The sequence below is a fragment of the Oncorhynchus kisutch genome, linkage group LG27 (assembly GCF_002021735.2).
Source record: "Oncorhynchus kisutch isolate 150728-3 linkage group LG27, Okis_V2, whole genome shotgun sequence".
NCBI classification, from domain to species: domain Eukaryota; kingdom Metazoa; phylum Chordata; class Actinopteri; order Salmoniformes; family Salmonidae; genus Oncorhynchus; species Oncorhynchus kisutch.
The window spans coordinates 12032500-12059433 of NC_034200.2; the positions used below are offsets into that span (position 1 = coordinate 12032500).

At 43.0% G+C, this 26934-nt stretch overlaps 2 protein-coding genes and 1 pseudogene across 4 annotated transcripts; 1 reads left to right on the top strand and 2 right to left on the bottom strand.

Annotated features, from left to right (window-relative positions):
- Positions 1-3156: 3156 nt before the first annotated feature.
- LOC109871773 (vasculin-like protein 1) lies at positions 3157-21986 on the bottom strand. Of its 3 annotated transcripts, XM_031806531.1 has the most exons (12): positions 21877-21986; positions 21663-21727; positions 18431-19907; positions 18232-18346; positions 17308-17437; positions 16817-17166; positions 11002-11077; positions 10526-10884; positions 5289-5450; positions 4950-5080; positions 4390-4492; positions 3157-3673 (listed from the first exon to the last, which is right to left on the bottom strand). In XM_031806531.1, the coding sequence occupies exons 4-12, from the start codon at positions 18289-18291 to the stop codon at positions 3500-3502; spliced, it is 1545 nt and encodes a 514-aa protein (XP_031662391.1). In that variant the 5' UTR covers positions 18292-18346; positions 18431-19907; positions 21663-21727; positions 21877-21986; the 3' UTR covers positions 3157-3499. The 3 variants fall into 3 exon arrangements, with proteins under 3 accessions (XP_031662391.1, XP_020318355.1, XP_031662390.1); XM_020462766.2 differs by having other exon boundaries at positions 5289-5447; positions 21505-21893; XM_031806530.1 differs by lacking the exon at positions 21877-21986 and having other exon boundaries at positions 21505-21681.
- LOC109871775 (transmembrane protein 69) lies at positions 21389-24190 on the top strand. The gene is made up of 3 exons (XM_020462767.2): positions 21389-22010; positions 22273-22321; positions 22492-24190. The coding sequence occupies exons 2-3, from the start codon at positions 22280-22282 to the stop codon at positions 23224-23226; spliced, it is 777 nt and encodes a 258-aa protein (XP_020318356.1). The 5' UTR covers positions 21389-22010; positions 22273-22279; the 3' UTR covers positions 23227-24190.
- Positions 24191-24610: 420 nt separating this feature from the next.
- On the bottom strand, positions 24611-25650 carry LOC109871777 (actin-binding protein IPP pseudogene; annotated as a pseudogene).
- Between the last annotated feature and the right edge of the window lie 1284 nt (positions 25651-26934).

Genomic DNA, 26934 nt, shown 5'->3' on the forward strand with positions numbered 1-26934 from the left:
AAATGGCAATACTGCCATGTTGATCTAAGCCTTGCTGTTGGAAAACCATATTAGTGTCCGACTTTTGGCTATTGCAGATGCAACTCCCTTGACTTCACTCCTCGGCTTTCTGTCTACAATCTACGGTATATCTACGGTCCTGCTGGATGAAAGTCAATCTCAATTTTTGTATTTTATTTTTTATTTTTTATCTCGGCAAGTCAGTTAAGAACAAATTCTTATTGACAATGACGGCCTGACAAAAGGCCTCCTGCGGGGACGGGGGCTGGGATAAAAAAATAATATATATAAATATAGGACCAAACACACACATCACGACAAGAGAGACAACAAAACACTACATAAAGAGAGACCTAAGACAACAACATAACAAGGCAGCAACACATGACAACACAGCATGGTAGCAACACAACATAAAAACATGGAGCAACACAACATTGTAGCAGCACAAAACATGGTACAAACATTATTGGGCACAGACAACAGCACAAAGGTCTAGAAGGTAGACAACAATACCTCACGCAAAGAAGCCACAACTGTCAGTAATGTGTCCATGATATTCTTTGAATGACCTGTGACCTGCCAGATTCAGAAGCTTGAATATCCTCTTTGAAAAAAAGCTTGAACCCCACACATTCGAATTATGCCCCCCAAAATATACAACTGAAGATAATTCATGATGGTTTGATTTGATTTTACTTTACTAGTCAAATATAATAGTTTCAGTATAGTTGTAGGTTTTCAAACAGGTTTCTTAATGTTATTAGTTTACTAAATTGTTTATTCATGATTAGATTTAGTTTGTTTCAGTTTTTAGTTTACTATAATAACCTTGACCCGTTAGATAGATGTTTACGAAACCAACTTGACAGTTTGAGAGACTGAGTTTGTGTTTTATTGAAGGAAAGAGTGTAAGGAGGACCAGCTGCTGGGAGCCCAGGCCGAGATGCACTGCCAGCTGGGTCTCACCCCCTGCTCTGACTGCCAGTACAGCCAGGCCATCAAACACCTCAACAACTCTGCCAGGGTCATCAAGAGCAAACTAGCAGAGGAGGTGAATGTGATGAGTGATTCTCATTTTGAATGAAAAGGAATTGTTTAGATGGTTCAATTCTTGGAAAATTGTAGTTTTCTTCCTTGTAACAAACACTCTTTCATTGTTTGTCTCCCAACCAAGCATCAGGGGGTGTTAAAAGCAGAGGGGCCCGATGCGGCTGTTGAAGAGAGGGAGGAAACGGTGGAGCTGAAGGATCTACTGACAGAGATCCAGGAGAAGGTGGAAGACGCCACAGTGGGACAGAAGATGGCTGCCTCTGCTGCAGCAGAGGCTGTGATGCAGGAGACACTGGTGAGGGATCTAACCAGATTGATTAACCTAGTTCTAGCCCCCTTACCTTTTTAGGCTCTCTTAATTAGGTTTGAGCTTATGCAATACGGCTAGCATGAAGTTTGATTTCACCTTTCATTGGTTGTTTATTCAGGCAGGTGGTTCAGCGTTTCCAGCTCCGAGTGGAAGTTCTCAAAACGGTGGGACGTTTGCACCTATGGTAAGCCTAAAATTTGGGATTTTAGGCAGGTTTATTGGTTGGTTTGTGTTTTAAAACAACATATTCTATGACTATGCGTCCTACCGCCTCACTCAGATTCAAGTCAGGTCCACCTACAGAAACGGCCCCTCAGTCTCCGACATCTCACACCTGGTCTGAAAAAAAGGTCAGTGACGTGAACATATCCCAGATAACACCTCTAGTCCTCCTCCTAGCATCCACACACACACACACACACACCTATTTGTACCGTTTAACAGCGGGAACCAGAAGACAGCTCAGTAAAGGAGTGACTTTAAAAAGGCGAAACAGGAGACTCATGTTAACAAAATGGAGGTTGAAAGGTATATATTGATTGTATTTTCCACTGCACAGGTAGTGCCAGTAAATACCATGGAATACCTACATGTACTACTACTAGACCAATTTGAAATGCAACTAAATAGATCACCACATTCAATAGCATGTACCTCTTTGTGAGAGGTGAATTCAGTGTTGTGATTATTTTCTCATGCTCCCTCCCTGCAGCCAGTGAAGCCCTGGTGACTGCCTGATGCCATCACATCCTTCTAATGCAGATCAAGTTGTAAATATGTCATGTTCCTATGGTGTACCTGGTTGTGCTTTGTTTTTCATATTTGTAATATTTAGTATTAATAAAGAGTACCTAATTGATCAACGAATCATCTCTGTTTGAATATGTAAAGAAACGTAAAATGGGAATTTGGTAGGAAGATATCTACCTCTTGAAACAGTTTAAACGAATGCCTCAGTTCCTCCTCGCAGTGATCAGTGGTGTACTGTGAACACATTGAATTTTGTATACCTATGGAATAGATGTATGGCTATAAATTACATGCATCTTCTCTTGGCACTCAGCATTAAGGAGATAGATTGTAGGTAAGGCCCTGCAATAAGACTTAGCGTCCTGTCCAGGGGGGTGTACTTGTACATCGAGCTGCCTCACGCTACAGAAGCAGGAGAAAGGCTCCTGCTCATATGAGCCGTTCTGATTCGCACAAGCCAAGGTTACTTACTTACTATGGGAATAGATATCCTTGCTCAGTGGCCAGCCCAGTTGAATTAACTCATTATCAGATGACTGGGCTGGTGAGAAACACTTTGCTGAGAGGGAACAGAGGCGGATCATGTAGGAAAAAAAATCTGTGTTACAGCGTGATGTGACATTTAAAAGGCAACGTTCTCTCGTTGGCAGACTGCATTCATGGTAAACGCTGAATGACAGCTCAATCAGGAAAAACTACCTTTTACATTTCTAGTGTGCCATCGATAACGCTGCTGTGACAGTGAATAGAGCACTTCATCTGTTTTAGTGGTAATCGCAGTCTGCATCGTATGTTCCATTTTCCAGATTTGATTTATGGGACAGGTGAGAAACTGGGAAAGATAGGAGTGTCACAGGCATCGGGTCAGATTAGACCCCTGGAAGGTTTGTGTGCTGTAAGCAACATGGTTAACATTGTATTGAAGAAAGGGTTAGTATATCTATGGGTGGCTGGATCCATGTGATGCGATTGACCATTAACGCAATCCAGCAACTTGTTCATAGAAACAACAATCGGAACACATAACACCAAGCAAGGCCGGATTCGTATTCTCACCGTGTCAGGAACCAATTTTATTAATATCATTAATGTCGTCAGTGTCACTGAGATGAGTTAGTCTGTGTAAAGCAGAATCGGATGTGCATTGCCATTTTCTTGACGAACACTCAGTTCCACAAAGCGAGGAGGAAGGGAAGGGGGGAGGAGGTGCAGTGAAGGAGGCAACGCAGGGAAAAAGACCTCCGCATGGGGAAGCTGAAACTTCCCCCTCCACTAGGATGTGATTGGTTGTAGCTTGTGCAAGATCAAGTCGAAACAGGTGTTCTGAAAACGAAGACAAGAGGGGTGTGTGTGTGTGTGTCAGGTTTGCTTCGTAAAGCCACTTCGTCAGGTTTTGATGCAATCGCTGACGTCATCGTCGTCCGAGGTCTGGCTGCTGCTGCTGGTTTCAGACTCTGAGCCCTCGTCATCTTCTAGGTGAGCCTCAGCCACACACCTCCAGGGGGTGAAGTGGAGGGTGACGCCTCGTGCGCCCCGGGGGAGGACCCCGTTTCTCTTCAGCTGGGAAGAACAAGAACCACCTGAGTCAAAACAAGAACCTAGACACTAACCTGGTTCTCATGCTATGTGCTTCAGACAACTCTTCCATATGACATGGGAGTGTTGGCTACAACACATACACAGGAGCCTTTTTTACACCTTGCGCTAACATGTGGTTTTCACTATCTGATCAAGTTCTGTTACGTTTACACATGGCATTAAAATGTGTCTTATCGGTCCACCGTGACCAGATTTCCTGGTCACTCCATGTATAAAAAGTATTTGAGAGATTGTTTCAAAATAATATTTTATAAATCATAAAATTAGACAATTATTTATGCCTTGACTCTGTCTCGTCAATCATTTGACTGGGCGCTATAATGATGATTTAAATGGTTTCACCATCCAGATCTTTTTACACTTGTAAGATATCCAGATACATTCCGTGCCTGACTACCTCTGGAGGGTAGTCAGAAAGATCTGATTACAATCAGTTCACAATGTCTTTTGATTGGCTACTCTACACCCATCTAAAAATGATGGCACAATCAGAATGTGGACAAAATCAGGACAAAGGACGCTTGTTAGCGCCAGGTATAAACGGGAATTGGGTTACCTAAACACCCCTTTTTCATTCTGTACAACCACATGCCACTTCCTATGAAGTAGATAACAGTCTGTCATTGAAGATGCACATAACATATTGATGATATTGTAAGACTGCCACAAACTCGTACCTGTTCAGTTTTAGTCTGGAACTCTCTGAGCTCATCCTCTGTCAGGGGCAGGAAGCTGTCATCATTTTCTGGGTATTCCTGCCAGCCCATGGCTTTCAGTAATCTACCATAAAACAGCAAACACTGCTTAGCAGACTAATGGAGTGTGTGTGTGTGTGGTGTGTGTTTTGTGTGTGTGTGTGTGTGTGTGTGTCAGTCCACCTGGCCATGCTGCTGCTCCAGTTTCAACTTCCACCTGACTGTGCTGCTGCTCTAGTTTCAACTGTTCTGCCTTATTATTATTCGACCATGCTGGTCATTTATGAACATTTGAACATCTTGGCCATGTTCTGTTATAATCTCCACCCGGCACAGCCAGAAGAGGACTGGCCACCCCACATAGCCTGGTTCCTCTCTAGGTTTCTTCCTAGGTATTGGCCTTTCTAGGGAGTTTTTCCTAGCCACCGTGCTTCTACACCTGCATTGCTTGCTGTTTGGGGTTTTAGGCTGGGTTTCTGTACAGCACTTTGAGATATCAGCTGATGTACGAAGGGCTATATAAATAAATTTGATTTGATTACCTGTGTTCTGCCTCTAGGGAGCTAGACAGGTGATCAGTGTCTGAATTGTTGAGAGAGAGGGAGTGAGACAGGCCATTCTCATGGCAGACTCCCTGGCGGTAGGCTTTGGGCTCTGGGGTGCTGCTCTCGCCCTGAGGAGTCATTCACACCAAAGAAAAGACACCTTAATAAAAACAGGTCACTTCTGCTTACATATGAACTGAACCATGTAACGTTCGAGCCTCTGATTCATTTTCCTCAGTCAGCCTGTGAATTTACCTTCACTTGGTTTAAATGTAAGATTTTTAAAGTTTTGGGCCTTTCTGTCCCACTTGGACATTTTTTAGGGGCGTTATGTACCTGTCCAGGAGTTCCAGGGCTGCTGCTGGAGGTCAGGTCTCCGGTGCACTCGTCCTTCAGCGTCCGCAGGAAATCACTCTTCCGGTCTGGTCCGCGCCGCATCAGCTTTAGCCGCGACGATGGGCCAATGTCCATGGGAGGAGTCGTACTGTAGGGATGCTGCTAGACAACACAGATGTAGAGAGAGAAGAGAATGCTTAGCTCTTGCTTCTAACAGTTATGTGAACTTTTCTCCCTTTCGGTCTCCAGGACTGGATTTGTATGGCCTGCTACAGTGCATTCAGAAAGTATTCAGACCCCAGAACAATCCAAAGTGTATTTTTGATACCGTCGCAAAGCTAACTAAAAAGTAGCATTCCCCAAGAGAGGATGGCTTTCAAATTCTTTGACGAAATGATCATGATCATTGAAAGCAAATTACTCCTCTTCAAATCTGCATTTTTCTCCAAAGCTCAGTTGTCCTGAATCTGCACAACACTACCAGGACCTAGGATTGGAGACACTCAAGGTTTTTTAATCCTACATCTCGACACATTCATGAAAATAATCATGGCCTCTAAAACTTCAAGCTGCATACTGGACCCTATTCCAACGAAACTACTGAAAGAGCTGCTTCCTGTGCTTGGCCCTGCTAGGTTAAACATAATAAAGGGCTCCCTATCCACCAGATGTGTACCAAACTCACTAAAAGTGCCAGTAATAAAGCCTCTCTTGAAAAAACCAAGCCTTGACCTAGAAAACATAAAAAACTATCGGCTTATATTGAATCTCCCATTCCTCTCAAAAAAAAAATGTGAAAAAGCTGTTGTCTACAAAACGCTTCAGTCTGATTTTAGACCCCATCATAGCACTGAGACTGCACTCGTGAAGGTGGTAAATGACCTTTTCATGGCATCAGACCAAGGCTCTGCATCTGTCCTCGTGCGCCTAGACTAGAGGTCGACCGATTAATCGGAATAGCCGATTAATTAGGGCCGATTTCAAGTTTTCATAACAATCGGAAATTGTTATTTTTGGGCGCCGATTTGCAGATTTTTTAAATGATTTTTTTATACCTTTATTTAACGAGGCATGTCAGTTAAGAACACATTCTTATTTTCAACGACGGCCTAGGAACAGTGGGTTAACTGCCTCGTTCAGCGGCAGAACGACAGATTTCACCTTGTCAGCTTGGGGGATCCAATCTTGCAAACCTTATAGTTAACGAGTCCAACGCAATGACGACCTGCCTCTCTCTCGTTGCACTCCACAAGGAGACTGCCTGTTATGCGAATGCAGTAAGCCAAGGTAAGTTGCTAGCTAGCATTAAACTTATCTTATAAAAAACAATCAATCATAATCACTAGTTAACTACACATGGTTGGTGATATTACTAGTTATTATCTAGCGTGTCCTGCGTTGCATATAATCTGACTGAGCATACAAGCATACAAGTATCTAAGTATCTGACTGAGCGGTGGTAGGCAGAAGCAGGCGCATAAACATTCATTCAAACAGCACTTTTGTGCGTTTTGCCAGCAGCTCTTCGCTGTTTATGACTTCACGCCTATCAACTCTCGAGATGAGGCTGGTGGAACCGAAGTGAAATGGCTAGCTAGTTAGCGCACGCTAATAGCATTTCAAACGTCACTCGCTCTGAGACTTGGAGTGGTTGTTCCCCTTGCTCTGCATGGGTAACGCTGCTTCGATGGTGGCTGTTGTCGTTGTGTTGCTGGTTCGAGTCCAGGGAGGAGCGAGGAGAGGGACGGAAGCTATACTGTTACACTGGCAATACTGAAGTGCCTATAAGAACATCTAATAGTCAAAGGTTAATGAAATACAAATGGTATAGAGAGAAATAGTCCTATAATTCCTACAATAACTACACCCTAAAACTTCTTACCTGGGAATATTGAAGACTCATGTTGAAAAGAACCACCAGCTTTCATATGTTCTCATGTTCTGAGCAAGGAACTGAAATGTTAGCTTTCTTACATAGCACATATTGCACTTTTACTTTCTTCTCCAACACTTTGTTTTTGCATTATTTAAATCAAATTGAACATGTTTCATTATTTACTTGAGGCTAAATTGATTTTATTGATGTATTATATAAAGTTAAAATAAGTGTTCATTCAGTATTGTTGTAATTGTCATTATTACAAACACAATTTTTTTTTAAATCGGCTGATTAATCGATATCGGCTTTTTTGGTCCTCCAATAATCGGTATCGGTGTTGAAAAATCTATCCTAGACCTTAGTGCTGCTTTTGACACCATCGATCACCACACTCATTTGGAGAGATTGGAAACCCAAATTGGTCAACACGGACAAGTTCTGGCCTCGTTTAGATCTTATCTGTCAGAAAGATATCAGTTTGTTTCTGTGGATGGTTTGTCCTCTGACAAATCAACTGTACGTTCCGGTGTTCCTCAAGGTTCCGTTTTAGGACCACTATTGTTTTCACTATATATTTTACCTTTTGGTGATGCCATTCGAAAACATAATGTTAACTTTTACTGCTATGCGGACAATACACAGCTGTATGTTTCGATGAAATATGGTGAAGCCCCAAAATTGCCCTTCCTGGAAGCCTGTGTTTCAGACATAAGGATGGCGGCAATTTTTTACTTTTAAACTCGGACAAAACAGAGATGCTAGTTCTAGGTCCCAAGAAACAAAGATCTTCTGTTTCATCTGACAATCTTGATGGTTATACAGTCGTCTCAAATACAACTGTGAAGGACCTCGGCGTTACTCTGGACCCTGATCTCTCTTTTGATGAACATATCAAGACTATTTCAAGGACAGCTTTTTTTTCCATCTACGTAACATTGCAAAAATCTGAAACTTTCGGTCCAGAAATTATGCAGAAAAGTGATTCCATGCTTTTATCACTTATAGATTAGACTACTGCAATGCTCTACTTTCCGGCTACCTGGATAAAGCACTAAATAAACTTCAGTTAGTGTTAAACACGGCTGCTAGAATCCAGAAAATGTGTTCATATTACTCCAATGCTAGCCTCTCTACACTGGCTTCCTATTAAAGGCTGATTTCAAGGTTTTACTGCTAACCTACAAAGCATTACATGGGCTTGCTCCTACCGGTCTCTCCGATGTGGTCCTGTGTACATACCTATACATAGGTATCAAGAAACAGGCCTTCTAACTGTCCCTAGAATTTCTAGGGACGCAGGGCTTTCTCCTATAGAGCTAAATTTGTATGGAATGGTCTGCCAACCCATGTGAGAGACGCAGTCTCAGTCTCAACCTTTAAGTCTTTATTGAAGACTCATATCTTCAGTAGGTCCAATGATTGAGTGTAGTCTGGCCCAGGGGTGTGAAGGTGAACGGAAAGCCACTGGAGCGACGAACCGCCCTTGCCTGGTTCCTCTCTAGGTTTCTTTCCAGGTTACTGCCTTTCCAGCCACACTGCATCTACATCTGTATTACTTGCTGTTTTAGGCTGGGCTTATGTATAGCACTTTGTGACATCAGCTGATGTAATATGTGATTTATAAATACATTTGATTGATTCACTTTTTCCACATTTTGTTACATTACAGCCTTATTCTAAAACGGATTAAATAAAAAATGCCCTCAACAATATACACACAATACCCCATAATGACAAAGAGAAAACATGTTTATAGAAATGTTTGCAGGTTTCATGAAAAGAAAAAACAGAAATACCTTACTTAAATAAATATTCAGACCCTTTGCTATGAGATTCGAAATTGAGCTCATGTGCATCCTGTTTCCATTGACCATCCTTGAGATGTTTCAACAACTTGGAGTCCACCTGTGGTACATTCAATTGATTGGACATGATTTGGAAAGGCACACACCTGACAGTGCATGTCACAGCAAAAATCAAGCCATGAGATCGAAGAAATTGTCCAGAGAGCTCCGAGACAGGATTGTGTTGCCGCACAGATCTGGGGAAGGGTACCATAACATTTCTGCAGCATTGAAGGTCCCCAAGAACACAGTGGTCTCCATCATTCTTAAATGGAAGAAGTTTGGAAACACCAAGACTCTTCCTAGAGCTGGCTGCCCGGGCCAAACTGAGCAATCAGGGGAAAAGGGCCTTGGTCAGGGAGGTGACCAAGAACCCGATGGTCACTCTGACAAAGCGCCAGAGTTCTTCTGTGGAGATGGGAGAAACCTCCAGAAGGACAACCATCTCTGCAGCACTCCACCAATCAGGCCTTTATGGTAGAGTGGCCTGACGGACACCACACCTCAGTAAAAGGCACATTACAGCCCGCTTGGAGTTCACCAAAAGGACTCTCAGAACACATGAAACAAGATTCGCTGGTCTGATGAAACCAAGATTGAACTCTTTGGCCTGGATGCCAAGTGTCACTTATGGAGGAAACCTGGCACCATACCTACGGTGAAACATGGTGGCAGCATCATGCTTTGGGGGATGGTTTTCAGCGGCAGGGACTGGGAGACTAGTCAGGATCGAGGGAAAGGTGAACGGAGAAATCCTTAATGAAAACCTGCTCCAGAGCGCTCAGGACCTCAGACTGGAGTGGAGGTTCACCTTCCAACAGGACAACGACCCTAAGCACACCGCCATGACAACGCAGGAGTGGCTTTGGGACAAGTCTCTGAATGTTCTTAAGTGGCCCAGCCAGAGTCCAGAATTGAACCCAATTGAACATCTCTGGAGAGACCTGAAAATAGCTGTGCAGATACGTGCAGATACGCTCCCCATCCAACCTGACAGACCTGCAGAGAAGAATGGGAGAAACTCCCCAAATATAGATGGGGCAAGATTGTAGAATCATACCAAAGAAGACTCAAGGCTGTAATCGCTGCCAAAGGTGCTTCAACAAAGTACTGAGTAAAGGTTCTGAATACATATGTAAATTCATAGTTACTTTCTTTATTTTTAATACACTTGCAAAAAATTCATAAAACCTGTTTTGCTTTGTCATTATGGGGTATTGTGTGTAGATTGATGACGGGAAAAAACAATTTAATACATTTTATAATAAGGCTGTAACGTAACAAAATGTCAAGGAGTCTGAATACTTTCTGAATGTACTGTACATATAAAGTGGGTGATCAATTAGCTTAATTTCTCAGATCAAATAAAATGTCTACAAAATAATGTTACAGGAATGCTAATTTAATCAATTTCAGAATAAGGCTCTAACGTAAAACAAAATGTGGAAAAAGTACTTTCCGAATCCACTCTGAACCCTTTCATGCGTGTTAGGTGTCTGCAGAGCTGCCCTCACCTCTTTGGGGGTATTGTGGCTTTGTAGCTGGGTGGCAGAGGCATAGGGTTTGGCTGCAGACACAGGACTGGTGAAGACAGAGTCTCGTCCTGACAAGTGGAGGCCAGGCTTAATGGAGTCCCTCCCACTCGGCTTCCACTGGTAGGGTTTGGTGGTCACCAGGGTAGGCTTGGGCACCAGGTTCTTGTAGACAGAGTGGGTGGAACTGGCAATGGTGGGCAGGGTTTTACTGCTGTTGATGGGTGGGGCTCCGGAGCTGGCAAAGCTGGCAGAGAACGCAGTGCATCCCGGGTCCTCTTTGGAAACCTTCTTGATCACCAGCATCTTAGACACCATCTGCTTTCCACTAGGAGGGTTCTCTGGAGATAAGGGAAGCAACAACTTGTTAGAGGGTAACGACATGGAGATAAGGGAATGGTCTGAACTTTGAAGATGTTACTGATGTCAGCTTTCTAATGTCGAAATCAATCAATTACCCCATACTCCAGCGTGAGGAGCCACTGGCCTCGTCTGGTTTCCAGACTTTCCAGTTGTTTCAGGGTTAAGGGACGGCTGGGAGAAAAAACATTAAGCATTATTTGTTATTATTCATTATATTGAAGTCTGTATATACTGTATATTTGCCATGATGTTTTATGTTTACCTGTACCAATCCAGACATTTTCCCCCCTAGGTCTCAATGTCACTATGCCTATTGGCCCCTTTTTTAACTAACTATTTTTCACTGACTCTATGCACACACTGGACTCCACCCACCCTCACATCAACACACACACACTCACCACATATACAGTGCCAACAGAAAGTATTCATACCCCTTGACTTATTCTAAAATGCTTAGTTTTACAGCCAGAACTCAAAAAGGATTAATAATATTTTTTTCCACATACACACAATACCCCATAATGACAAAGCGAAAATATGTTTGTAGAAATGTTTGTACATTTATTGTAAATTGAATACAGAAATATCTCATTTGCTTAAGTATTCACACCCGAGTCTATACATGTTAGAATTACCTCTATACATACCTAGAATTACCACAGCGATTACAGCTGTGAGTCTACCTGGGTAAGTATCTAAGAGCTTTGCACACCTGGATTGTATAATATTTGCACATTATTATTTTTAAACAATTCAAGTTTAAAGTTTAAGTTGGTTGTTGATCATTGCTAGGCAGCCATTTACAAGTCTTGCCATAGATTTTCAAGCTGATTTAATTACAAACCGTAACTACGCAACTCAAGAACATTTAATGTCGTCTTGCTAAGCAACTCTAGTGTATATTGGCCTTGTGTTTTAGGTTATTGTCCTGCTGAAATATGAATTTGTCTCCCAGTGTCTTTTGGAAAGCAGACTAAACCATGTTTTCCTCTAGGATTTTGCCTGTGCTTAGCTCTATTCCGTGTATTTTTATCCTAAAAAAACTCCCTAGCCCTTGCCGATGACAAGCCTACCCATAACATGATGCAGCCACCACCATATTTGAAAATATGAAGTGATGTGTTGGATTTCCCCCAAACATAAACATATTTATATTCAGGAAATTAAGTTCATTGCTTTGCCACATTTTTACTTCAGTACCTTGTTGCAAACAGGATGCATGTTTTGGGATATTTGTATTCTGTACAAGCTTCCTTCTTTTCCCGAGTGGCGCAGCGGTCTAAGTCACTGCATCTCAGTGCAAGAGGCGTCACTACAGTCCTTGGTTCGTATCCAGGCTGTATTACATCCGGCTGTGATTGAGTCCCATAGGGCGGCGCCGTCTGGGTTTGGCCGTCATTGTAAATAATAATTTGTTCTTAACTGACTTGCCTAGTTAAATGAAGGTTACACACATTCACTCAGTCATTTAGGTTAGCATTGTGGAGAAAGTAAAATGTTGTTGATCCATCCTCAGTTTTCTATCACAGCTATTACACTAACTGTTTTAAAGTCACCATTGACCTTTTCTGAGTTAGGACACCTTTGTAGTGATTGGGTGTATTGATACCCCATCCAAAGTGTAATTAATAACTTCACCATACTCAAACGGATATTCAATGTCTTCTTTTTTTTTTTTTTTTACCCATCTACCAAAAGGTACCAATCTTTGCAAAACATTGGAAAACCTCCCTGGTCTTTGTGGTTGAATCTGTGTTTGAAATTCACTGCTCGATTGAGGGACCTTACAGATAATTGTATGTGTTGGGTACAGAGAAGGTAGTCATTCATAAAATCATGTTAAACAGTATTATTGTACACTGAGTGAGTCCAGGCAACTTATTATGTGACTTGTTAAGCACATACAGTGAGGGGAAAAAAGTATTTGATCCCCTGCTGATTTTGTACGTTTGCCCACTGACAAAGAAATGATCAGTCTATCATTTTAATGGTAGGTTTATTTGAACAGTGAGGGACAGAATAACAAAAATCCATAAAAACACATGTCAGATATGTTATAAATTGATTTGCATTTTAATGAGGGAAATAAGTATTTGACCCCCTCTCAATCAGAAAGATTTCTGGCTGAGATTAGGAGCACACTCTTAAAGGGAGTGCTCCTAATCTCAGTTTGTTACCTGTATGAAAGAAACCCGTCTACAGAAGCAATAAATCAGATTCCAAACTCTCCACCATGGCCAAGACCAAAGAGCTCTCCAAGGATGTCAGGGACAAGATTGTAGACCTACACAAGGCTGGAATGGGCTACAAGACCATCGCCAAGCAGCTTGGTGAGAAGGTGACAACAGTTGGTGCGATTATTCGCAAATGGAAGAAACACAAAAGAACTGTCAATCTCCCTCGGCCTGGGGCTCCATGCAAGATCTCCCCTCGTGGAGTTGCAATGATCATGAGAACGGTGAGGAATCAGCCTAGAACTACACGGGAGAATCTTGTCAATGATCTCAAGGCAGCTGGGACCATAGTCACCAAGAAAACAATTGGTAACACACTATGCCGTGAAGGACTGAAATCCTGCAGCGCCCGCAAGGTCCCCCTGCTCAAGAAAGCACATATATATGCCCGTCTGAAGTTTGCCAATGAACATCTGAATGATTCAGAGGACAACTGGGTGAAAGTGTTGTGGTCAGATGAGACCAAAATGGAGCTCTTTGGCATCAACTCAACGTGTTTGGAGGAGGAGGAATGCTGCCCATGACCCCAAGAACACCATCCCCACCGTCAAACATGGAGGTAGAAACATTATGCTTTGGGGGTGTTTTTCTGCTAAGGGGACAGGACAACTTCACCGCATCAAAGGGACGATGGACGGGGCCATGTACCGTCAAATCTTGGGTGAGAACTTCCTTCCCTCAGCCAGGGCATTGAAAATGGGTCGTGGATAGGTATTCCAGCATGACAATGACCCAAAACACACGGCAAAGGCAACAAAGGAGTGGCTCAAGAAAAAGCACATTAAGGTCATTGAGTGGCCTAGCCAGTCTCCAGACCTTAATCCCATAGAAAATCTTTGGAGGGAGCTGAAGGTTCGAGTTGCCAAACGTCAGCCTCGAAACCTTAATGACGTGGAGAAGATCTGCAAAGAGGAGTGGGACAAAATCACTCCTGAGATGTGTGCAAACTATGAGAAACGTAAGACCTCTGTGATTGCCAACAAGGGTTTTGCCACCAAGTACTAAGTCATGTTTTGCAAGGGGTCAAATACTTATTTCCCTCATTAAAATGCAAATAAATGTATAACATTTTTGACATGCGTTTTTCTGGATTTTTTTGTTGTTATTCTGTCTCTCACTGTTCAAATAAACCTACCATTAAATTTGTCTAAAAACAGTGTCTAAAAACAGAATTGCACTTTGACATTATAGAGTATTGTGTGTAGGCCAGTGTCACAAAATCTCATTTGAATATATTTTAAAATCAGGCTGTAACATAACAAAATGTGGAAAAAGTTAAGGGGTGTGAAAACCTTCTGAAGACACTCTATGCTGCAGCTACGGTGCATTTGGAAACTATTCAGACCCCTTGACTTTTCCCACATTTTGTTAAGTTACAGCTTTATAAAATTGGATTTAAAAAAAGAAAACAAATCCTCAATCTACACACAATAACCCAGAACGCCAAAGCGAAAACAGGTTTGTAGAAATGTTTGCAAATGTATTAAATTGGAAAAGGTCAAGGGGTCTGAATACACTGTACTGCTCCACATACACTTCTGCTAGAGCTCAGTCTATGAGTTGTTGCCTAGTCACTTTACCCCTACCTATATGTACATAGCTACCTCGTACCCCTGCACATCTACTTGCCGCACTGGTAGCCTATTTGCGGGTGCTTTTTCAAATTGAGATTCTCCTGTGAGTGTAATTGACTCCAGTGAGTTAAATTTGCTGCAATGAGTGTAATCTTCTCAATATTAGGAGTTGAGAAATAAAGTTGACATCATTAGAAATATATTATTTTCTTTCATACTGTAGATATGTAATTCCAAGTTAATTTATTCTGTTGTTTCTAGTGATATTCATAAAAACATTGAAATAAAATAAATATATAAAAATTTATATATACAGTACTAGTCAAAGGTTGACACACCTACTATTTTCTACATTGAAACATAATAGTGAAGACATCTAAACTATGAAATAATACGTATGGAATCATGTAGTAACCAAAAAAGTGTTGAACAAATCAAAATATATTTTATATTCTTCAAAGTAGCCACCCTTTTGCCCTGATGACAGCTTTGCACACTCTTCGCATTCCCTCAACCAGCTTCATGAGGAATGCATTTCAATTAACAGGTGTGCCTTGTTAAAAGTGAATTTGTGGAATATATTCCTTCTTAATGCGTTTGAGCCAATCACTTGTGTTGTGACAAGGTAGGGGTGGTTTACAGAGGATAGCCATATTTGGTCAAATACCAAGTCCATATTATGGCAAGAACAGCTCAAATAAGCAAAGAGAAACGACAGTCCATCATTAATTTAAGACATGAAGGTCAGGTAATGTGAAAAATGAAGGTCAGTCAATCCAGAAAATGTCAAGAACTTTGAAAGTTTCTTCAAGTCCAGTCGCAAAAACCATCAAGCGCTATGATGAAACTGGCTCTCATGAGGACCGCCACAGGAAAGGAAGACCCAGAGTTACCTCTGCTGCAGAGGATAAGTTCATTAGAGTTACCAGCCTGAGAAATCATCAAATAACTGCACCTCAGATTGCAGCCCAAATAAATACTTCAAGTAACAGACATTTCACATATCAACTGTTCAGAGCAGACTGCGTGAATCAGCCCTTCATGGACGAATTGCTGCAAAGAAACCACTACTAAAGGACACCAATAAGAAGAAGAGACTTGCATGGGCCAAGAAACACAAGCAATGGACAGTAGACCGGTGGAAATTTGAGATTTTTGGTTCCAACCACCGTGTATTTGTGAGACAGAGTAGGTGAACGGATTATCTCTGCATGTGTGGTTCACACCGTGAAGCATGGAGGATGAGGTGTGATGGTGTTGGGGTGCTTTGCTGGTGACACTGTGATTTATTTAGAATTCAAGGTACACTTAACAAGCATGGCTACCACAGCATTCTGCAGTGATACTCCCACTAAGCGCAAACCAGATGGGATGGCGTATCGTTTGTTTTTCAACAGGACAATGACCCAACACACCTCCAGGCGGTGTAAGGGCTATTTGACCAAGAAGGAGAGTTACCCAACCTCAACCCAATTGAAATGGTTTGGGATGAGTTAGACCGCAGAGTGAAGGAAAAGCAGCCAAGAAGTGCTCAGTATATGTGGGAACTCCTTCAAGACTGTTGGAAAAGAATTCCAGGTGAAGCTGGTTGAGAGAATGCCAAGAGTGTGCAAAGCTGTCATCAAGGCAAAGTGTGGCCACTTTGAAAAATATCAAAATACATTTTGATTTGTTTAACACTTTTTTGGTACTGTATATATATTTAGGCAGTTGAACACCCCTGCCCTACACATTGCTTGTTTTGCACAACAAAAATATTTTTGAAACCACATAATGCAGAACCATTTCTACTGTTCAAGTTTGCCATTGTTGATTCTGCTTGTGAGGAGATGACCATGCCTCTGAGAAACACTGATGGAAGAGAGGGAGGGTGCAGCTTCCCATTTCACATAATGGGAAGGCTCCTTTATCATAATATGATTTTACCGTGAAAATATTGTGAAACACTATCATTCAACTATTACTGCAGATATATTATGGACATTTTCTGAAATTACAAAGCAAAAATTCTACATGTAGCTCCTGTAATGCCTTTGCTAACTTTGCTTAAAATGATACAGGGTGTTTCAGAGGGGTTCGAGAATGAGATTACTACTCACAAAGTCCTCTTCCACAAATTTCAGCTTGTCCTCCCCGCTGCGTTCCTCATTGGGGAACTTGTCCTGGTAGGGGGTCCCGGGGGCGCCCTTGCGGGGATGGAAGTTGCCGTTGCGCTGCCGGTGCCCCCCCTGCCTGTCCCTGTCCCTGTCCCCTCCTCCGGGCCCGGTGCGTTTGGTGTGGCGCCCCTGGTGGTGGTGCCCATCCTGCACCCCCCTTGGTGCCCCGTGCCATGTGGGAGGAGCCTCCTTCCAGCAGGGCACACCCGCCAGGCCACCATGCCCCCCCTTTGCCACCCCAGAGTCCACAGAGTCATGCCTTAGGAGGAGAGAAGGCTGCTGCCACCCATCACCTACAGACCCAGACAGGAACATAGACGGGTTAATACTATGGAACACAAAACAAACACTGCTCTTATACGCAAGCTGTCAACATACTAGAGGTGAAAATACGTTTTTGGGGGCGCACAGGGGGTTAGGATCATCAGGGTTACCTGCGGGGGAGTGCAGGGGCCCGTTGTTGAAGAAGCCGTCGGAGGAGTTGTGTCTGCGGCGGCTCACAGCAGCACGGCTGTCCCGGTGGTGATGGGGGTTGCCATGCTTCTCGAGGCTGGCTGCAGGGGACTGGACACAAAAAAAGTCAGTGAAGTAAAATCCATCTGTTCCCAGATAATAACTCTAGTCCTCTAGTATCTCCACACACACACACACACACTTTCAGGGGTGGGAAACAGGAAGCCATCTCCCACACCAAACTCTACACATCTTATCTGATTTCGTTAGCAACAGAATATCACACGGAAACATAATACACATATCTATGTAATATACAGTAGCGTAGACCTTAAGCAGCTTAGGTTTGGTGTTTAAGTAATAACTTGGTGTAGTCCATTAGTCACCACTATCAGATTGATCTTACTGGACTGCCACTGACCAAGGTTGAGGTCTGTGTCCACACCACAGACAAGTAATTTGGCTGGTACACCCTGAAAGTCACCTTGTATAGGCTACACCCGGTCTACGCCAAGCTCTTGCTTAGAGTACTAAAACACATTTAGCTACAGAACTGAATCTCAACCCTGTGTCTAGGAGCTCCAAGAGCAAGACAACACCACACCGAGCTTTCCTGGCTTTCACACTTACACGCACATTTATCTTTCCTTTTCTAGTGCTTTCACTTACCACACAATGAAACACATTTCTATCACAGAGCCTGGAAGATAGCCACTCGTTGAGGAACAAATATCTCTGGTACACAGTATTCACTGATTCAATGCCACTTACTTGCGTTTGTCCTGTCTGTTTCCCCTGAGTACACACAGTATCTTTCCTGAACCCTGTGCTGATGGCAGTCAGTCTGCCCACGATCGGCCTGCCCCTGGCTGCACGCCCGCACGTACACACACACAGGAGCTCACCTTGGCAGGCTGGGGCGTGGAGAAGTTAAGCCAGGCAGGGACAAAGTCATGCTGCGCCATTTATGTCCAGTGTCTCCAGTCAGTGGATCGAGGCATCAAACCTCATGGCAAAGATCTGACAAGAGAAAAATTTATGAGAAATCTTGGACTTTGGGAAAAAAGAAACAACACATTGTTGCATAAAACATATCATTATTACCCCAGAGTCTTTGGCTCTGAAGTCCTCTCCTCCTCCCAGTCTCTCCCTCCTCTGCGGGCTTATTCTCTCTGGCCTGCTCACAGGCACACCACTGGTCTTAGACTCAGAGTGTGTGATGGGGAGCAGCACCCCACTGCCGAGCCCTCCTCCTCCAGGACAGAACAGCCCCTTTCCCCAGACGCAGACCCTGTCGTCCAGGGTGAAGTGTTGGGAGACGGGTCACAGGGTTCTGAGATGATCTGGAATGGTGATCCAGAGGCCTGGGGTTGATTCAAGGGTTCGTTACCCTGGAGGGGATTTGATGGCTGTGGACTTCCCAAACAATTTTAACACGTGGTTTGAGCTGGGGAAGTTGCATGTGACAGTTTTTTGTGGAGCGCCGTTACCCCCACCCCCCCCCCCCCCAATTCTTCCTGATCACTCTACTAAAGCAGGTAGGATTCTTTGTCAGGGGCAGAGACACAAAGTCAGCTTGATCTTTGTTGTGAAACTGAAGGTTCTGATTGACGGGCTCAGTAGATTGGGAGGTGAATTGTCCAATGGGAGAGGCAGCTGCGGGTTGTCTGGTGAGATTTGACACTCTGGGGTATTGATCCCGGTCAATGTGAACAGGACAGTTCCACAATGACATCAGAAGAGGGGTGGAAGGAGGTTCTAGCTCTTCTCCCGCCACTATGAGTGCCAGCTCTTAGACCAAGACTCACCTTTTACAGAGTCATTTTAAGCTCTACCCAAACATATGCAGAAAATAAATTGATTCAGAGAAAGTATTTTTTATTCCAATGGTCACTGAAAACCACTGCTCACCTCATTAAACTGGTGAAAAGGCTGTCCAGGGTTGAAGGGAAAAAAAGGTGTCTAGAATTAAAGTCACATGACAGTAAAGGCAGTAGAATCCATTGTTACATTTCTGACATCTTCAATCGAGGTCAGTGAAATTTTGATACTGCAGAACAATGCATTATAATGCTGTTTTTCAGTGCATGCTAAAGACAATGGTGCCTAAATGGCTGGTTAGACCTGTTGCTTTCTTCATCCGTCTTATTATATCTGTATCTGTTAACTGCCGGTAGAATAATCCGTGGTTGTGCGGTTGCAGGAGGAGAGTGCAATAGTTCAGATTTCATAGATGAGTGAGCTTTTAGACGATATAACAGCAATCTCTTACAAGCACAATGCCCTGTGTCACAACACACCTGGGACTCCTTTGTTGAAATATAAAAATACACTTTCCCATAAACGAGGGAGCCTCAAGTGAAAAACACAAATGTCTTCCTTCAAAGCAAAAGAAAGCGTAGGAACATATGGAGAATGTCACAGATAATTTGTCAACGTAATCATTTTGTTGAAGATTCTGAGCTTTTCACAACACAAAAGGCAGGTGCTATGCAGTTAATCAAAGTATTTTCAGTCCTCTTGTAGTGTTGCTTTCACATGCACTTCTGCAGACCCAACCTGCAACTTCTGCAGACCCAACCTGCAAAAAGAAAACAGAAATAGTGTTAGTTCAGAAACCGACAACAAATACTTTTGAATCTCAGGCACACCGGTAAGGTTGTAATGCATATGGCAATCGCCTCAGCCTATAAGTTTCTTCAGTCATGTTTAGGGCACAGTGTACTAGCCCAGACGCTCGGTCTGAACATTAACATGCATCGCTTGCAGTATGGTTTCGGAAGGGTAAGGACCATATCTTTCATATCAGCTAGAAATAATTTTCTAAAAACAAAAAGGTTCAATTGATACACACCTTGACAGGGTTAGTGTTCCCACACTACCATATCTCCATGTTACAGCGCCGAACACCTGTGTGTAAGCATAACTCGGAAAAGTGTAGCTTCGTTGGATGGAGGCACCCATAGCTGTATGGATCTGTGCAAACCTCCTACAGTAAGTATATTTTTTTATTGAAGGATTCTTTCTCACTGATGAAAGAGAAGGGCCATATGTTTTGAAAGCCATATCGCAAGTGATGATTATTGACGTTTCTAAATGTTAAAATAGTGTAGGGATTGTAGTTCACGAGGCAGTTGTGGGTGAAGCTAATGGCTGAGAGCTGTTGGGAGAAGGCAGAATTCTGCCTGGAGTTTGATAGCTAAGTTGGTATTGCATGTCAAATTTGATGAAACGTGCTCCCAGAACATCTTTGATAAACCCACAAACAAAAAGCAAGCATGTTGCAATGGTGCTAAAAAAAAACACACACACACAATCAAAGCCATGTTATATTCAGATTTCTCCCTTATAGAAATGCAAGCTTTGATCAAATATGTATACCAGTCTAAAAAATACTCTAGACCTAAACACTCAGCTCCTAGTCTAAATAAGGCACAGTGAGTAACTGTGTTCTAAACTGCTAGCTAAGTCCTGCGAACCACAGCATGTCATCATGAGTGACCGAGGCTGCAGTACTTCCTGAAGACAAATCAATAAACATCCTGTATAGCACTGTGATATGCTGCCCAATGGCTTCCATGGTGTATTAAGTGGACCAAGTTATTACTCTAATTGCAAAGTAAAATTGCTTGAGAGCCATTGATGAAGCACTGCCAGCTGTGAAGGACACATTCAGTGATGCACCAATTCACAATCACTGGAGTGACTTTTGACTTGAAGCAATGGAGTGTCTTAATTAACATGTGTCGACAAGATCTAAATTCTTGACAGCAAGTTGACAACTGATTTGGTCTGCTTCTGAAAGCAAAAACGTTGATCACTGCTAAATAATTAGCTAGTTAGTTCCCTTAACTTTTTGTAACGTTCACCAAGTTGTTAGAGAGCTACAGAAACGTTAGAAGCTAGCAAGTCAACTAGCTAGCTAAATATCTAATGTTAGCTAGCTACATTAGCTTGCACAACCACTACTCAGTCCCGAACTACTGTTAAAGACATACCATATAGTTATGCAACAGAGTAACTTAAATTGTTTATAATACTGCTGTCACATTTCTGCAAATAGAGGTAAACAGACCTTAGAACAAGACGGTTTCAAAATGGCTACCTTTAGCCCACACGGGGTTTCGCATGTTAGCTAGTTAGCTTGCTATATTTGATATGATGATGCCAAAACATACCTGCAAGATGTTCATCAATAAATATTATACAAAATATATTTAGACGTAATATTCCATCGATGATTAGCATTGAAATACTTTCTTCCTGTTATGTGCCTCTAGATGAAGAGGCGTTCTGGTGTTTGTTTAGGTTTTTGGAGCGCGTTCGCGCAGCTTACTGGTGGTACGTTGAAGTTCTTGAAAATAATATTGCAGCCTGGCGCGTTGCATGGTGTGTTTCAAACTGAACAGGAGCGTGGAAAAAAGTAAAACAAATAAAAAAGGTGTTGAGGCTTAGAAACAAACTAGAGTTACATCAAAATTGTCCGTTTACACTAACTAGTACAAAAACAAAATACTAGCTAAATATTTCTGATATTGAACGCTACTCACTAGCTCCCAGGCGTTCTATTAATCAAACCTTGTGGACATCGAACTTTCGCCAGACACTGTGAATCGAGAAAACGACCTTACACACCCCTGCTATGGCTAACTTTTAAGTGGACTGTACCGCGTGAAGATCAAGGGTAAAACGGATCATATATATTTCTAAACGTTATAAAATTACATTTGCAAAGGCTTTTGTTAGAACACATCTATTATGTTGGGTAGCTAACGCGTTAGCTAATGCTGAAGAGGTCAAAGCTAACCAACAGCTAACTAACTAAACCAACTTGATTTTGTAAAATATGGCATTACGAATTGCGTATTAACGTATGCCAATCACATGTGAAACTGGCTTTACATTCCTTATGTTCTAAAATGTGCATGCGCCTCTTTTCCTTTTAGATTGAAAATGTTCTCATTTGCATTGAAAAGGCACTTCAATCCCTGTGTGGTAAGAATACACATTACATCAGTTATGTGACGCCATAATATTGGTGTATCTTTTGTCCATTTGATCTGGAACAAATAGCCAAACACATCTGGGTTCTCTGTACCAGGATAGAGGCACAGATCATGTAAAACCCTACTGAGATATTTATTTGCAACTGTCTTTATTCTCAGGGTCCATCATGGCGATCTCTGCAGTGGGTACTCAGTGGGTCCAGCTGCATGGTGAAGAGGGAATGTTTTTACACCCGTTCCAACCCCTTGTCGCCACAAGTTCCCTCGGCAACGTCACTACTGTTCCCGAGACTAGCCTCCTCCAGGCTTCTGAGCCTCAGGTCCCTGAGCTTCTCTGTCTCTTTGCTCTGCCAGGGTCACCCCGTGCCCACGGACCCTGGGAGAAGACAGGAGAACCAACAGCGCCTCAGCATGAAAGCCCTGGCCTATGCGCCCAAGCCTGCTTTGTACCTCGGCTTCTTCGGCCTCCTTCCATTCCTGGGTGCCCCCCTCCTGATGGCTGTGACCCAGTCCTACCTCCCTGAGGTGGCCTACGCCCAGGTGGTCTACGGGGCTTCAATCGTGTCCTTCCTGGGTGGGGCCCGCTGGGGCTTTGTCCTGCCTGAGGGGAGCCCTGCCCAGCCCGACTGGATGAACCTTGGCAACAGTGTGGTGCCCTCCCTGCTGGCCTGGCTGGCTCTGCTCTGCAGAGACAACATCACAGAGGGAGCCCTTGTGGTCATCATGGGGCTGGGCCTGGCCCTGCACTATGACCTCACACTGCTGCCTGGTTACCCCGACTGGTTCAAAGCCATGAGAACCATACTCACTCTGGTGGCTACCTTTTCCCTGGTGGCCACACTGACATTGCAGAAGATGTGCCCGGAGAAGAAGATCAAGGCAAAAGAGAATTGACTAGGTAATTACTAAGGGATATTAAAGTTAGCACTTGAAAGCTAAATTCTCTCATTGTGAACAGTGGAACTGACCATTGTGGGATTTGTTCAGTAGGAGCAAACAGGGAGAAAACAACATTAAAAAAATGGAAATGGTGCAACGCAACAAACCTTTCCAATAAAATACATTTTCACTGGATTTCCTTTTAATCAATGTGCTACTTAGACACTTCTGTACCTCAACAGGTGAGTGGTGAAATACAATTTCACGTTGTAATCTAGTGCCGCTGCTGAAATGAAGGTGATACAAGCTCATTCCAACCAAGGGGACATTTCTCAGTGTTTTAAAATGGTGACTACTGTGTACTGACTAAAAAGGCACTGATATTTACAGTGGTGTTATATGGCTGCATTTCAGTCAATGAGCCATATTAAACAAATACTGAGTGCAACGGTTGAAGCCCATCGCACTAGCAGTCAGTCGACATGGATAATGGACAACTCTCATGTAAGTTAATAGTTTGGATGTTAATTTTAAATTTGACACTGAAGTTGGGCAAAAAATATTCTTCAAATATACAATCAAAGTGCATAGGTTGAAACAATTGATAGGATATCAGTGACGGATAGCTATCTCATTCTCAAAAACGGACAAACAATCCTTTACACTTATGTAAAAACGTAATGGTCCTGAAAGTACCAATGTTTAAGTCCACACAAATTAGCAGAGAAAATACAGTAAACAATGAAAGCTATTTACCCTCCAGGATCACTGACACACCTCTGAAACAGAGCAGGTAGTATATGACTGAGTGATGGAGACAGACAGGTCTGCCATGTAACTGACGGAGTAGGTACTGCAGTCTCGCTAGCTCAGTTGAATCAACAGTCTCCCGGTTGGCAGTCTCCCAGTCATCTGTTTGTCTGTGTACAATGAACTTCTAGTTCAGTTACATAAAAGCAATAAACTATCCAAAATAACAGAACAATCCAAACATTCTGAAATCCATCAATTCCCCTGCAAGACCACAGAACGTGATTTGCCTTGTATTTTGCAAAGACCAAACTGTTCTAGCTAGAAAAAGGCTCTGTGTTCATGCTCTGTGAGGTGATGAAAAAAGTATTCTGAGTCACACCCTCTATTGGCTATAGGAGTACAATATGGGAAATAACAGAATTCGATTCTCCTGCAGTATTCTGCCACTGCTGTTCAAAAGTTAAAACACATTGCTGGTGAAGGCTGTTGACAATGAACTCGAGGACTCGTCTTTGATGTGGCTCCATCGTCTTCCCAATCTCTGATCCAACCCAACCACCTGCAGAAACACAGCAGTGAGGAGACATCATGGTGATGTCAGTATCTTGTCCCTCGACTCTTTAAAAAATAATCAGCAGGCCAACAATGAAGATTGGGGGGTATTTTAATGGTGCAAGAAATAAATGAGGATTTCTTGATGAATAAGTAAAAAATAAGAAAGATCCTGCTTGACAAATCAGGAGTATCATTCCATCTCATCACCTATGCACTTGAAGAGTCTCTGTGGGGAGAGCAGGGGAAACCTGACTGGGTTACAGCACCTCCACCACGTTTCTTCCTCTTGGTCACGTCCTGAAGGACCCAGTCCATGGCTGCCATGAATACCTGGTACTTGTCTTCGATCCGCAACTCCTCGCTTCAACAGCTGGTCCTTGGACAGGCCCCAGAACTCATCCAACACACACACACACACCTAAAGGTCAGATGTTCCGATTGTGATTTTTGTTCGTTGGAGCAAGTGTTATAACAGGTTGGGAACAGGCTATTCACTTTTTCTGTTACACACACTCAGCAGATTGGAATGAGATGGAAGGGGAAAGAGATCATCTGAAGACAGACAGATGGAGGAAGAAAAATACTGTGTAGCACCTCGAGAAAGTGGACATGGTTGTAGTTCTCAGTGAACTCCAGCACATCCATGCAGGCGATCTGCTCCAGGAACTGGTGTAACCCCACACAGTTGGACAGGTCCATGTGGCTCTTGAGGAACTCTCCCACAGATAGACACCACCTCACTCAGCTTCAGCATGTCTGCTGCCACCATCAGCTCCTGCATGTTCTCCACCGTCACATGAATCGTGCCTGGACGGATTCAGTTCAAAGAAACACAAAGACATCTGTATTATGTACTGTTTTGTGTATGAACACTACTGTACACTACACACTCAGTAAATGGTACATTTCATGACAGGACGAAGCTGTGTATATGAACTCCAGCAGGACCTCCAACATCTGTGCCTCCACCCCCAGGATCTGGACCTCCTCCTTGTCCGCCTCGCTCATCCATCCAGAGAACAGAGCAGAAAAGTAGGGGCTGCTGGACCAGCGAATGGACACTGAACACCTACTGCCTCCCAGCAGTAACCTGACGTCACAGAAGTCTGCCCGGAGACGCATCTTATTCATCTGGGCCAGGATGCGGTCCGACACAAACAGTCATCACACCAGCTGCAGATATGTCACCGCCACCGCAGACCCTGCTCCCAGGGGTCTCTGTCACCAGGACAGAGACAGGGGTGGTGTCACAGAGACTGTACACACATACTACTGGACTCTCCAAGCAGACACATCTGACTCTAGGGAGAAGAGTACAAGAAACATGAAAGATGACACAATCTCAAACATATACATATATGTAACATGCTGGTATATGATAACAAACACCATCATAATGATTCAAGTGCCAAATATTTTCTCCTGCTGTTCTGCCTGTTGCTTTTGTCTTCAACTGTGTTTTTGGATTCTTATCTCCTTTAAAGTTAAAGTCATGCATATAACTGCATGTATCAGTCACCAAAACGTCCCTTGTCTTTATATCATCACCACCATCTGATCTGGTTATAACTGTAAATCGGCTCATGACAACATCTTTCCTATAAAACAAACATAATTTAGCAGGCGCGCTACATTTCTGCGGGTATGTGAGAGATGGGGTCAGATCATTTTATTATTTGAATGGAAAATCATGACAATCGAAAATGCTGAAATGGAACCTTCTCTTCACAAATCAAATATAATACACCAACCTGCACAGTTTCTTGCTAGTCGTCCTCAATTTCTCTAGTTAGCTAGCTAGTTACTTGCTGCAGGCAACTTCCGCATACTTTTCTGGATCGACGGTCTTGAGTTTAATGACTAGGCCTAACTAAGCAAATACCTAACGTCTAATCATATCAACACCACTAGACGGCAGCATTGCCTTTGGTGTGCAAGTGAAACATCACAATCGGCAGCAATAAGGGCCTGGGCCAAAGATGCTGGAACCAAAAGCCTGCATTGCTGCCTGCTTGTTTACCAACATGCAGGTCACAACCATAGTTAACACATGATAATTCTGCATGTAGTAGCACTTGGTCATAAGAGAAGTTAGAAATGCCTAGTTTGCAATATCCCTCCCTATCTGCATTCTGTTTGTTTATTGCCCAAGACTGAAAGTGCTGTTGATAGTTAAATGGCAGTGCGAAGAATTAGTGTTTTTAATTGAGCTGGGCAGGTCATGGCCTCTTCATGCATATAGGGCCAAATTCAGACTTCAAATCAAAGTTTATTTTGTCACTTACACAGATTAGCAGATGTTAAAGCAAGTGCATTGAAATGCATGTGTTTTTATCTCAGGCAGTGCAGTAAATGTCTAACTGTACAATACTAATACACAAATATACCCTCCCAAGGAAGAAGAAACAAGAAATT